The sequence below is a fragment of the Setaria italica genome, chromosome II (genome assembly GCF_000263155.2).
Source record: "Setaria italica strain Yugu1 chromosome II, Setaria_italica_v2.0, whole genome shotgun sequence".
NCBI classification, from domain to species: Eukaryota; Viridiplantae; Streptophyta; class Magnoliopsida; order Poales; family Poaceae; genus Setaria; species Setaria italica.
Window position 1 is genome coordinate 28,862,590 of NC_028451.1, and position 12,159 is coordinate 28,874,748.

Genomic DNA, 12,159 nt, shown 5'->3' on the forward strand with positions numbered 1-12,159 from the left:
GTCACGGTGAAGCATTATTACATTACTTATATCTTGATCCGACATGGCGCCACTGAGTCTCTGTCTAGTCATGAAAAATTGAAAATGATAACCTTGCAAACCCCAACAGCTGACCAAATCGTACTCACATCATCAGTGCCCGCCAACTAATAGCACCATCAGATCTCTCAAACGTAGACTAAAATTTTACCAATCACAAGTAACAAACAGCTTCAGACGACATATGTCAGACTCAGCAGCATCAAGCCAGAATGCCAGATCCCTGTCGATCTTCATAAAACAATATTTTCAGCGACGGCGACACGTCCGTCACCAGGAGCGCCGGACTCGTTCGTGCCGTCCCCACGGGGCTGCCGGCCGGCGCACACGGACGGCGGCGTCTGCCCGGCACCTGGCGCGCCTCCAACGCTGCCGTTTGACCTCACCTCCCTGTCCCCTGCGATGCCCGGCCGCGGCACGCGCACAAGTTCCTCCTGGCGCTTAATTCCCCTGCTTCGTGCCCTCCGCCCTCTCGTCCACTTCGAACGATGCGGCTGGCGCGCGCGTGTGGCCGCTTCAAACTCCTGCGGCCATCTTAACCTCTCTTGCCATCCCCAGCTCGTAGCTCGTAGCACTGGTCAGCTCTGGGCACTTCTCGGTGCTCCTGAGCTGTGTTCATGGCGAAGCTTCTCCCTGCACTAGCTGCAGCACTAGTAGCTCTGCTTGCGGGTTGCTCTTGTGGGGTGCGAGGTGGCGAATCGCCTGAAGCGAGGGAGTCCCTCGTCCAATTCCTTACAGCGCTCGCCGGCGGCGACGGGCAGGCGGCCCTCAGGCTGGGGTGGGACGCGTCGGTCGATCCGTGCGCCGGCACCGACTCATCGTGGGGCGACACCATCAAGTGCTTCGAGAACAAAAGCGAAAACGTCGGGAAGATCAAGAAGATCGTGCTAGATGGCAAGGGCCTGAGCGGGACCATCGACGCGGCCCTGCTCTGCGCGGCGCCGGCGGTCCGCGTGGTGCAGTTGCCGGACAACAGCCTTCGCGGCGGCGTCCCCGCGGGCATCTCCGCCTGCTCGGGCCTCACCCAGCTGATCGTCAGCGGCAACCAGCTCTCCGGCAGCTTGCCGCCGTCCCTCGCCCAGCTCGGGAAGCTCGAGGTTCTGGACGTCTCCAGAAACAACTTCTCCGGCGAGATCCCCGGCGGCCTTAGCAAGCTTGGCGAGCTAGTGAGGTTCGTGGCGAACGACAACCATTTCAACGGCACCATCCCGGACTTCGACCTCGACAAATTCCAGAACTTCACCGTGTCTACCAACAACATCACCGGGCCAATTCCCAAGAACGCTGAAAGATTCGGCAATGACAGCTTCTGGCCTAACGCCGCCGGCATGTGTGGTCGGCCGTTCTTCGATCCTTGCCCGTCGTCCCCGACGACGGCTCCGTTCAACTCGCCGTCGCCAAGCTCCGTCTCCGAGGACGAGGACGGGCAAGGGGAGGACAACCACAAAAAAAGAACGGTGCCCAAGATCGTGATGTACCTCGGGTACGTCCTCCTCGGCGCCGCCATACTGGCCTTCGTCCTGTACAAGATCTGCTCCAAGAAGAAGCGGAGCAAGCTGGGGCGCAAGTCCAAGCCCGGCGGCGGCAGGGGCGTGTACGACAGCAGCAGGCTGACGACAACCACGACCACGACGTCGGTGAGCCCGAGCAAGTCGGCCTACTCGCTGCCGACGTCGGTCGAGCAGAGCGCGGCGGGCGCGCCGCCGTCGGCGTCGCTGGTGGTGCTGCGGCGGTCGGGCACGGCGTCGATCACGTCGAACGCCGCGGCGGCGGCGGCGAAGGAGCTGCGGTTCGAGGACCTGCTCAAGTCCCCCGCGGAGCTGCTGGGGCGGGGGCGGTTCGGGAGCTCGTACAAGGTGGTGGTGCCGAACGGCGCAGCGCTGGCGGTGAAGCGGGTGAAGGACGCGGCGGTGGATGAGGAGGCGTTCCGCCGGCGGATGGAGCGGGTGGCGAGCGCCAAGCACCCCGCCGTGCTGCCGCCGCTGGCGTTCTACTGCGCCATGCAGGAGAAGCTGGTGGTCTACGAGTTCCAGAGCAACGGCAGCCTCGCCAAGCTCCTGCACGGTAACTTTCTTTCCCCTACAACACTAGCAACCTATTTTGCGCGCCTGAGGCTCTGGTTATGCAGCAATGCATGAATGTAAAACTTTGTAAATAAAATTCAAGCAAGTAGATGACGAATGTGTTGCGATTATTGTCATGTGCCAAAACGACTTTTAAAAATCAGTGGCCGAAGTTCAAAATATGTTGGGAGTATTTCCATGGTTAGGCGTAGGTTACTACCACGACTTCATGGTATAGTGGGAATTTATTTGACAAAGCAACCTTTTAGTGCAAACAATTCATTTACGCTTTTGTTCATTTGGGATATAATACTTTTTCATTCAAGTTTCTACGGAAACGAATACTCTTCATGTAAAAAAGGCCTGATTTAGCCTAGGCCTGCTAATCTTTCGGCCGATGTTGAGCTGTACAGCCCAAAAGTCAAAAGTAAGGCCAGGTAGCCCCAATCCCTAGTTTGGGCCTTAGTCATCCCGTTCTCTTTTTGAGCTGAAATTGTTCCGGCCCAACGTGAAACCATATGAACCCGTAACCTTAGCCTAGTCCGTTTCACTTTGCAATTCCCATTTTCAGTACAGTTTGCCTAAAGATAAGAAACTCATCAAATTGCTGCTAGCAATAATCTAGAGCATATACTAGCATAATGTAGCATGTTCTCTCCTTGAATTTCAATTGCATTCGAAATATCGTTATTGCCAATTATTTTGGATCATTTTCTTGTATATACAAGTTCTATTTCAATCTGGATAATATTCGTATGGAGGTTGTCAAGTGTCAACATGATGTTTCATCTCTTGCGAAATGCTAATCTGCAGGCTCCATAGAGAGCAGCCAGGGTCCCCTGGACTGGCCGGCGCGCCTGCACATCGCCGCCAAGGTCGCCGACGGCATGGCGTTCATGCACACCGCCCTGGGCCGCTACGGCGCGAGCTCCAACTCCTCCACGTCGGGCGAGGAGGCGGCGGCCGACGGGCCCATCGCCCACGGCAACCTCAAGGCCTCCAACGTCCTCTTCACAGCCGGCATGGATCCGTGCATCAGCGAGTACGGCGTCACCGCGGCGGCCCCGCCCGCCAGCCGCAGCGCCAGCGCCGGCGCCGCCGCGGCCGCTCTCCGCGCCGACGTGCGCGCGTTCGGCGTGCTGCTGCTGGAGCTGCTGACGGGGAAGGCGACGTCGGAGCGGGGCGACGGCGCGGAGCTGGCGCGGTGGGTGACCTCGGTGATCCGGGAGGAGTGGACCGCCGAGGTGTTCGACCGCGCGCTGCTCGCCGGCGGCGGCGACGGCTCCAGCGAGCAGCGCATGTTGCGGCTACTGCAGGTGGCCATGCGGTGCGTCGACGCCTCCCCCGGCTCGGCTCCGCCGCCGACCATGCGGGAGGCCGCCAGCATGATCAACGCCATCCGCGAAGAGGACGACAGGTCCTTCTCCTTGGAAGCGTGACAGGATTGACCAGAGCTCTGATGGTATTATACATAAACATGTTTAATTATTCACAAAAAAGCCTGTTAAATCAGTTGAAATTTCAGTATGTAGCACGTACGACGATGATGCATCTGAGCATATAAACACTTTGTAACTATTGTTGATTAGCCCAGAGGATTATTGTATTGATTTCGCTGATGGAACTTAGGGTGTGTTTGGTTGCATGCACCATATGATGCATGCATGGATGATTCTGGATGGGATGGTTCAACCAATTTACTTGTACCATATGGTTCACTCTAATTAGTAGAATAATGTATTAAGTGGGATGGCCTCATCCTGGATGAGTTGGTCCAATTCACCCAACCAAACAAAATGATCATTATTATTTTGAATCATTTCATACATGAATCAAATGATACAACCAACCAAACACACCCTTAGCTATCTCATAATGTTTGGTTGCTGATCCAATTTTCTATTGAAGGAAACGAAACAAAAGCCAGCAATGTGTACAGATGTACATGATGGAAGCATCACGCCTTGAACCATACTCCACCTAAATGATGGATGTTTCTAAGGTGTGTTTGGTTGGTTGTATCATTTGATTCATGTATGAAATGATTCAAAATAATAATGATTCTTTTGTTTGGTTGGGTGAATTGGACCAACTCATCCAGGATGATGCCATCCCATTTAATACATTATTCTACTAATTAGAGTGAACCATATGGTACAAGCAAATTGGTTGAACCACCCCATCCAGGATCATCCATGCATGCATCATGTGGTTCATGCAACCAAACACACCCTAAATGTATGTCTTCTGGCGCGATTAGGGCGTATTGTTGCTTGATTGCTTCCATGGACGTACGCAAACAGCAATACGACATAAGCTGCTGATCAGATGTACAAATGTTGTCCCGACTGCTTAATTCAGAGCACCTTTTTCCGGATTTTGCGGTCATTCGATTGCCTAGCTTCCACAAACGGGTAATCTGAAACAAAAGTTAAAAAAAAAGGAACTTTTATGGTTGCTAATTTGTACTGTAAAATATGAAAACATAACTATATGAAAACTATAGATTTTTTTATATCAAACATTGAAAATAATTTCTATTATGCTTACTTTGAACTTGCCCCACCTCCATTGATTATTATGGGTACTATTATCTGTTTGGCGGGGGGGAAGGTAGTACTATTTTGGACATAAAACTTTTCTCTCCAATTTCTACAGATAAAATATAAGAAAAATATTATATTTTGAAACTGAAAATATTCATTTAGATTTTAGACATGATACTTGAATCACTAATTTCTGCTGTAATTCATCAAATTAGATGTAATGATTAAAAAAGAGGTGATCCACTTAGGCTAGAATTACATACAATCATTTCTGCAGTAGATGGAGCTTTCTTGGTCCGCGATGCTTGTTGGTTATTTGTTTTCTCCACTAAAAGATGTCCGAATTTCTTTCACAAAAAAATGTACAAATTAGACTTGAAACATCATTGGCACTTTGAAAAAAAACATAAAAGAAAACTAATACTCTCTCCACCTCAAAATACTATTTGTTTTGACTTTTATAGTTTCGTTATGTATACAGATATAATATATATTTAAGTACTCATGTAGAAAAATATAATCTTTGAGGTGAAGGGAATAAAATATTGGTCCAGACGGCCACGAATAACCCCGCAATATTGATTTGGCCCATACTGATTTGGCCCGCGCACGGTGCCGTGGTTCCTGGCGCGCCACGGGAGCTGCCAACCAGGGCCCACCGCCCACGTGCCCGGTGCTGCGCCCCGCGCGGAACGTGTCACTGGCCACTGCACGCGCACCTGCTGCATGTCTGTGCGTGGCTTTTTTTCTTTTCCATTTTCCATCCAATTTTCCACGCTATTTTGTACTCAACTAAATATCCTTTATACGTATAACATACATGCATAAATTGTTTAACAACACTTTAGTAAAAATTTAATAAATGTTATGCTTACAAGTTGTGTATATAATACAAGTAGTTCTATAAAAATATTATGTAAGTTTGTTATTAGGAAAAAAGTTACGCATATAAATCACGTGTATAAGTTATAATTTTCTAAAAATAAAAAATTAAAGTTGTATTTTTCAGAGATTGTATGTAAAAGTTACACGTATAAGTTTTACATGCTCTCAAAATTGTGCTAAAAATTTATCTTATAATTTTTGTTAGTACAAAATTATACGTCAAAGTTATAATATTCCAAAATGAAAAGTTGTGGGAATTGAAACTTTTCAAAATAGAAAGTTCAGGGAGGGGAGTGGATTGTTGGGGACCGATGGTTGGGAGGAGCATGGTCCAAATAACCCTCAGGAGGGGCCGGTGTAATATAAAAAACGATTCTTCGTGAACAAACCATAATGGTACAAACAAGGAAGAGTATTTAGCTGACAACACGCCTCCAACAGAGGCAATCTAGCTAATCTAAAACCCTTAGCTAATAGGAGAAGACGAGGAATATTTCTCCATGCACCAGCACCACCAAATGAATAGGGATCGAAGCAGGACATCGTGAACAGAAAACAAATGCACGTACGTACTATTTTCCTTTTTACACATCAAACGCTCACGACGGCGCGGCGGCGCCTGGTCGTCGTAGGCTACCGATGGCCTTATCCAACTATGCGTCTATGCCTGGCGCACGCTGCAAACCTCGTCATCTTGAGACATTGCACGACATGCCTATCGAGCACGTCAACCCTACCTGTCCATCCCGGCGCACACCATGTTACTTCATTCTTCTACTTGTGCCTACCGGATGAAAAAAAACCAAAGAAAACAATAAATAAGTAAAAACGCCGCCAGCCTACGAATATGCTACAAATAACGAGATTAGAGTTGACCAAACGCTCAACAATTAGTCTCGCCCTTCTCCTTATCCGTCCACACGCATGTTTCCATATGCAACAAAACGTAATCATGCCTTGCCTGCCGCCCAATAATGCTGGCACTCGTGGAGCCCGAAACGCAAGCTGCAGGAGATTAACCCGGCCATCAACCAGACTGGGGTTTGACTTTGCAGCAACGACAACTAACCAAACCAAACACGTACTGCGTCCATATATACGCAACAAATTGTAATCAAGCGTGCAAAGGAAACAAATATACAGTATGTGTAGTAACCTAACACTCCAAGCCGGGCCCAGCACTGGCTACGCAGACGCTAGCTATACGAGCCAAGCGATGGCACAGCAGCCAACCACATCTGAATCTCTGACCCCGCTGTCCGAATCCGTTGCGGCTCATCACAAGCTACAGTAGAAGGAGATGAAGCTGATGACCTGGCGCTACTTGCCTCCAGTCCAGCAGCGCGCACGGCGGCGACAGGTGGAGGCGTCGGGGGTCAGATCGACGTGACGGAACCCCTCTGGCCCGGCCGACCCACCCAACCGTCCCGACACGTACGGCGCCCAGACGCTGACCGGCCAGCCGGGGTGGCGGCACGACGCACGGACGCATGCACCCACCGCGGCATGAACCGGGCACCGGATTCCCGAGGAAAACTCGGGAGGATGACGACGAATGGTCGATGATGATCGCCCTGCTGCCGTGGGTGGTCCGTGCGCGCCGCAGAATTTCGTTTAGAAGAAGCTCTTCTGGGTCTCCCGTACGAACCATCCGTCTGGAAGAAGCTCTTGAATTTTGAGGGCCGTTTGATGCGCCAACAGTGACAGCCAGCCATGTGGTTACAGGCAGCTAAGTTACCGATTACCAAGGTCAATCGCTGACACTGCTGATTATTCAACGGTCCTCGTGCGATAAGACAGTTCACAACTTGACATCTCATCGTGCCACTCGGTACACACGCCATTGAACCCACTAGATGCCCCATTCCACTTGAAAACGAAAGACAGAGGGATAGCGGGTGTAACCAAGGGGACCTCATGCACGTTTTGAGTTCCCGAACTCAAGAACTTCGTAGGAAACTATTTTAACTTTCCCGCATGGGTTAGGCTATTTATTTGATGAGTTTTTTTAATTTTATTTTTTACCAAATAGATCTTCCATCGACAACTCAGATTGATCTATGTTTTATGAACCAATGTGTGTAATGCTTCTGCCCCGCCTCTCCACTGTTGTTGCTGCCTCGCTGACAAGCTCCTCCCACTCCAACTTCCCTTCCATGCATTCTATTTTTATATTATCATGAGCTCTGGATGTAATCATCTCTCACCTCCACCATCGCCCCGACTAAATTTGCCGATGCCACCACCACCCCACAACCACTCACTCACTAACCTGGCAAATCATATCACCCCACTAGAGAGTAGCGGTTTTGCCCAACCGTTGTCCGCCACCACCGTGCGCAAGCGATGCCTGCGCCGCCTAACCATCCCGCGCGCCAACCGCCACTACCACCAAGCTGACGACCTCGATCCAAGCCTCTCTCCCTACAACCAACGGTCCTTCAATACCAAACCCCATAACCTCAAACTAAAACCCGAATCCTAACACTAATATAACCATCGCCGGTGATGGCCTACCACCGGTAGGTATGATTGTATGAATATTGGATAGATTTGCACGCTTCCAAAACTGTAGTCAAATAGGTAGCAAAATTCTTCCCGTATTCAAGCATTTGTTTCGAAAAAATGCCGCAGCTTTAGGCTTGTTCAATTCAACCGATGTTGTGGCAACCAATCCAATGGGCGGTGCGTGACTATATAGTTGATGCCAATCCAGACGCTAAAATTTTTTGTTAGAGGACATCCGAGCGAGATAGAGATAATAGGGGGCGTCATGATGAGTGGACCATGCACGTCTTGGGTCCCGAACTCGATCCATAGCTTTGTGTGGAGTTCATTGATCTTTTAGAACCAAACCTTTTAAATTCGAGGCCTGCTTGATGCCACGAGCCCTTGTTTCCCTGCAACGGCAGCTATGGCGGTTAAACGTCAAGCTCAAGCTATCCTCAGTTCCGCCCGGTTGGATGGCGCCGATCCGACGGCCCTTAGGTGAGCACGTAGACACCCCTGCGGACTGCAGTTACCTCGGCGCGCGCGAGCGAGCCATAGGCTAAGCCGCCCGTGCAGCATGGCGTCGTTGTCGCAGCCATTATGCTCGGTCTCGGTCTCGCCCAGAAATGCCAGCCATGGCGAGCGACGAGTCATGGACGGATGGTTATCGATCGGCGCGGCGGTGCAGGGCAGGGGCGCCCATCACCCCGTCCATGACCCGTTCGCCCAACCACCCCCAACGCTGACATGCTGTTCCCTCTTTACTCCCCCCGCGCTTTCCGTGCATCGCAAGCGAGGCGAGCGGCGAGCCCAACCCAACCTGCCGAGCCGCGCGCACCAGCAAGTACAGAGGCGAGAGCGCCGCTGGCCGCTGCATTCACATGCCGGCCGAGCCGTTGCGCAATAGAAAACGCCTCCCCAACCGCAGCACGGTCAGCTGCTACCAGTACCCGCTGCGCGCGACGAGCGAGTTGGTAGCGAAGCATATATGATATCCAACAAAGCTTCGGAGAAGCTTAGCTTGGGTCGCTCGCCGGTTGACTTGTTTGGTGCTTTCGATCGGCCTTCTTGTCCCGGTTTGGTGCCTGATTGCTCGGCCTCAACTGACTCTTCATCGGCCGATCGTCCTCCGTCTATATACTTGGTGCTGCAGCTCCGGCCGGACAACCGGTGGGGAGGGGGGTGGCTCTTGTCTGGTTCCCTCGTCGTGGATGAGTGCGGCTGCATTGGCGCCGACTGAGGGAGCGACAGCGACAGCGACATGGCGGCGGCCGGGGTGAGGAGGGCGGGCGGCCGGTTCCGCGCGCGGGAGGCCGGGACCGGCGGCGCTAGTGGGCACTACTACTTCTTGGGCGGCGGCGGCGGTGGTGGCGGGGATGGATTTTCGCGCGTTTTGGAGGAGGCTTCGGCGCCGGCGGAGGACGCTCCGGCCACGGCGGGGAGGGAGTCGCCCCCGGCGGCCGCTGCCGCGGCGTCGGCGATGGCCGCGAGGATCACGCCCGCGGTGCTGTTCGTCACGGTGGTGCTGGCCGTGGTGCTGCTCGTCTCGGGCCTGCTCCACGTGCTCCGCCGCCTCTTCCTCAAGACCCACCACGCCAGCGCCGGCGGCGGGGAGCGCCAGCTGCAGCACCTCTTCTTCCCGGGCCACGAGGACGGGGCCGGCGGCTCCGGCGGCGGCGGGCTCGGCCAGGCCGCCATCGACGCGCTGCCGGAGTTCGCGTACGCCGAGCTGTCCGGCGCCGCATCCGCCGCCGCCGCGGCCATCAGGAAGGGGAAGGAGAAGGCGGCCCGGCCGTTCGACTGCGCCGTCTGCCTCTCCGAGTTCGCCGACCACGACCGCCTCCGCCTGCTCCCGGCCTGCGGCCACGCGTTCCACGTCGCCTGCATCGACGTCTGGCTCCGCTCCAGCGCCACCTGCCCGCTCTGCCGCACCAAGCTCTCGGCGCACCACCTTGCCGCCGCGGACGCGCCGTCCGCCGGGCCGGACGCTGAGGAGCACAAGCAACAGGCGTCAGACGAGGCCGCCGCGAGCAGCGTCGTGCTCCCCGTCAGGCTCGGCCGGTTCACGAGCGCAGACGGCGACGGCGACGCCGAGGCGAGCACCAGCGACAGCAGCCGCATCGACGCCAGGAGGTGCTACTCCATGGGCTCCTACCAGTACGTGCTCGCCGACGAGCACCTCCTGGTCTCCGTCCACATGAGGCACGGCAATGCCGGCGGCGCGGGCACCGCGTGCGGCGCAGGAACCGCTGGCCCTGCCGTGGCGAGCGGCGGCGACGGCCAGCGTCAGGGCAAGAAGGTGTTCGCGCGCGGCGACAGCTTCTCCGTGTCCAAGATCTGGCAGTGGCGCGGCAGCAAGCGTCTCCCCGTCAGCCTCTGCGCCGACGACGGCCTGCCGTGGGCGCCGGCGGCGAAGGATCCGGCGGGGACACGCACGAGGCAACAGCAGCGCAGCGACACTTGACCACAGACAAACTGCCGACACGCACACACACATACACACATGCATGTCATGTTGGTTAGCGGTTTCTTGGTAGAATTTTGGCGGTAAAACCGCTCGTTCCACGAGCAATGATGCAAAATTACGAAATGAACATCCTTTCGGGGACGGGTAATCTTGTTTTGCCTCCATTTTGTGCAAGACCATCGTTTGGGGGGAAAAAAAACATACTAACGTCAATTCCAGGTTGCTACTGCAGACACATAACGCCTATAAATTTTTGTACTTTCACCGGAATATTCTCGCGTTTACTCTCCTCGAGCTGGCTTGTACTCCTACTGTGCAGCAAAAAGATTGGCAGCCGAGTTCCAGTCAGATAACTGTGTCACTGTCCCATCCTACACCACTGTAATGGCTACTTAACATGTGTCCACTCAACTGTCTTGTTCATGTTCCTTGATGGAGTAACCTGCTGTCATGTTCATGTTCGCTGGTGGCAGTAAATTGGGGGACGCTGAAGTGAAGAGGAGGTTGAAGAGAACATGGTTAGGAGGTTGATCCCTCTTAATGATTGATGAAAGGTGGATGGCCAGCTAACCAATCTACTAACAATAAAACTGCAGCTGCAAACGTCTGCGGCCGACTGCTGATGACTTCCATGCTGTGTGCTGTATGAGCTAGTTGCACAGTACACTGTCACTCCCTGGAGCAAAGTAGAGGACCACAACCAACCTCTTGGAGGAGATGCATGATGAACACTGGAGTAGTGTGTGCAGGAGTATCCTAGTGGGGGCGGCTTGCAGCTACCTCATCAGCAACTTGCAAAGTGTAGGACCGCATGTATCAGTCCTTATTTCCTTCCCGTGACATTGTTCCTGTCTTACAAGTTACAAGAGCAAGAACTTAGCTTTCTTACGTTTAGCTCCTTCTAGTGAGTAGTAGTGAGGACTGATAGTCTTTGTATTAGCCTCGAAATGGTGATGAATCAAGATTCCTGACTGCTAGTTACGAGGCCGGCTTAGTTTGACCTGACACGATTTTAGTGTTGATTAATCCCTGGTCAAGGCAGACAGGAACTGGGCGCAGCCGTTTGTTTAGGGCTTCTCGATCCATGTTGCCCAATTTTGAAGTGCCAAAATTACTGTACCAGCACTATAGCACACTGTAGCGTTTCGTTTGTATTTGTGAATTATTATCCAAACATTGACTAATTAGACTCAAAAGATTGTCTCGCAAAGTACAACAAAACTGTACAATTAGTTTTTAACTTCGTCTACATTTAGTACTCCATACATGTACCGCAAGTTTGATGTGATGAAGAATCTTCTTTTTACATAGTGCTAAAGTTGGGATTTAAAGGTGAACTAAACAACGCCTAAGCGGCTGAGGCAACCTCTTCCTCCTGGCTCCGATTGGGGTCGCTATCTCACTGCCGACGAGAGCACGTGCGAGACTGCACAAAACGATGCAGGATCTCACTGTGTTGTAACCTCTAGATTAGCAACCCGCAGACAATTACAAAAACCAACAACGTGTCAGTCCTAGCAGGGACTGTAGATTATTATGCATTTATTAGAGACCCCATTTGGCAATTAGCCTGGCAGTCAGATCTAATGGCCATCGTGATCGAGATTCATCACATGACCTGACCCTCATCCTACAGCTTGTCAGGCACTCATCATATAAACCAAGAGAA

The 12,159-nt window shown here is 52.6% G+C and overlaps 2 protein-coding genes across 2 annotated transcripts; both read left to right on the top strand.

Annotated features, from left to right (window-relative positions):
* Nucleotides 1-259: 259 nt before the first annotated feature.
* Nucleotides 260-3,798, top strand: LOC101770222 (probable inactive receptor kinase At2g26730). Its single transcript, XM_004956651.3, has 2 exons — nt 260-2,103; nt 2,916-3,798. The coding sequence occupies exons 1-2, from the start codon at nt 657-659 to the stop codon at nt 3,539-3,541; spliced, it is 2,073 nt and encodes a 690-aa protein (XP_004956708.1). The 5' UTR covers nt 260-656; the 3' UTR covers nt 3,542-3,798.
* A 4,881-nt stretch (nt 3,799-8,679) lies between these two features.
* LOC101770618 (RING-H2 finger protein ATL46) lies at nt 8,680-10,760 on the top strand. Its single transcript, XM_004956652.4, has one exon. The coding sequence runs from the start codon at nt 9,285-9,287 to the stop codon at nt 10,485-10,487; it is 1,203 nt and encodes a 400-aa protein (XP_004956709.1). The 5' UTR covers nt 8,680-9,284; the 3' UTR covers nt 10,488-10,760.
* Nucleotides 10,761-12,159: the final 1,399 nt, after the last annotated feature.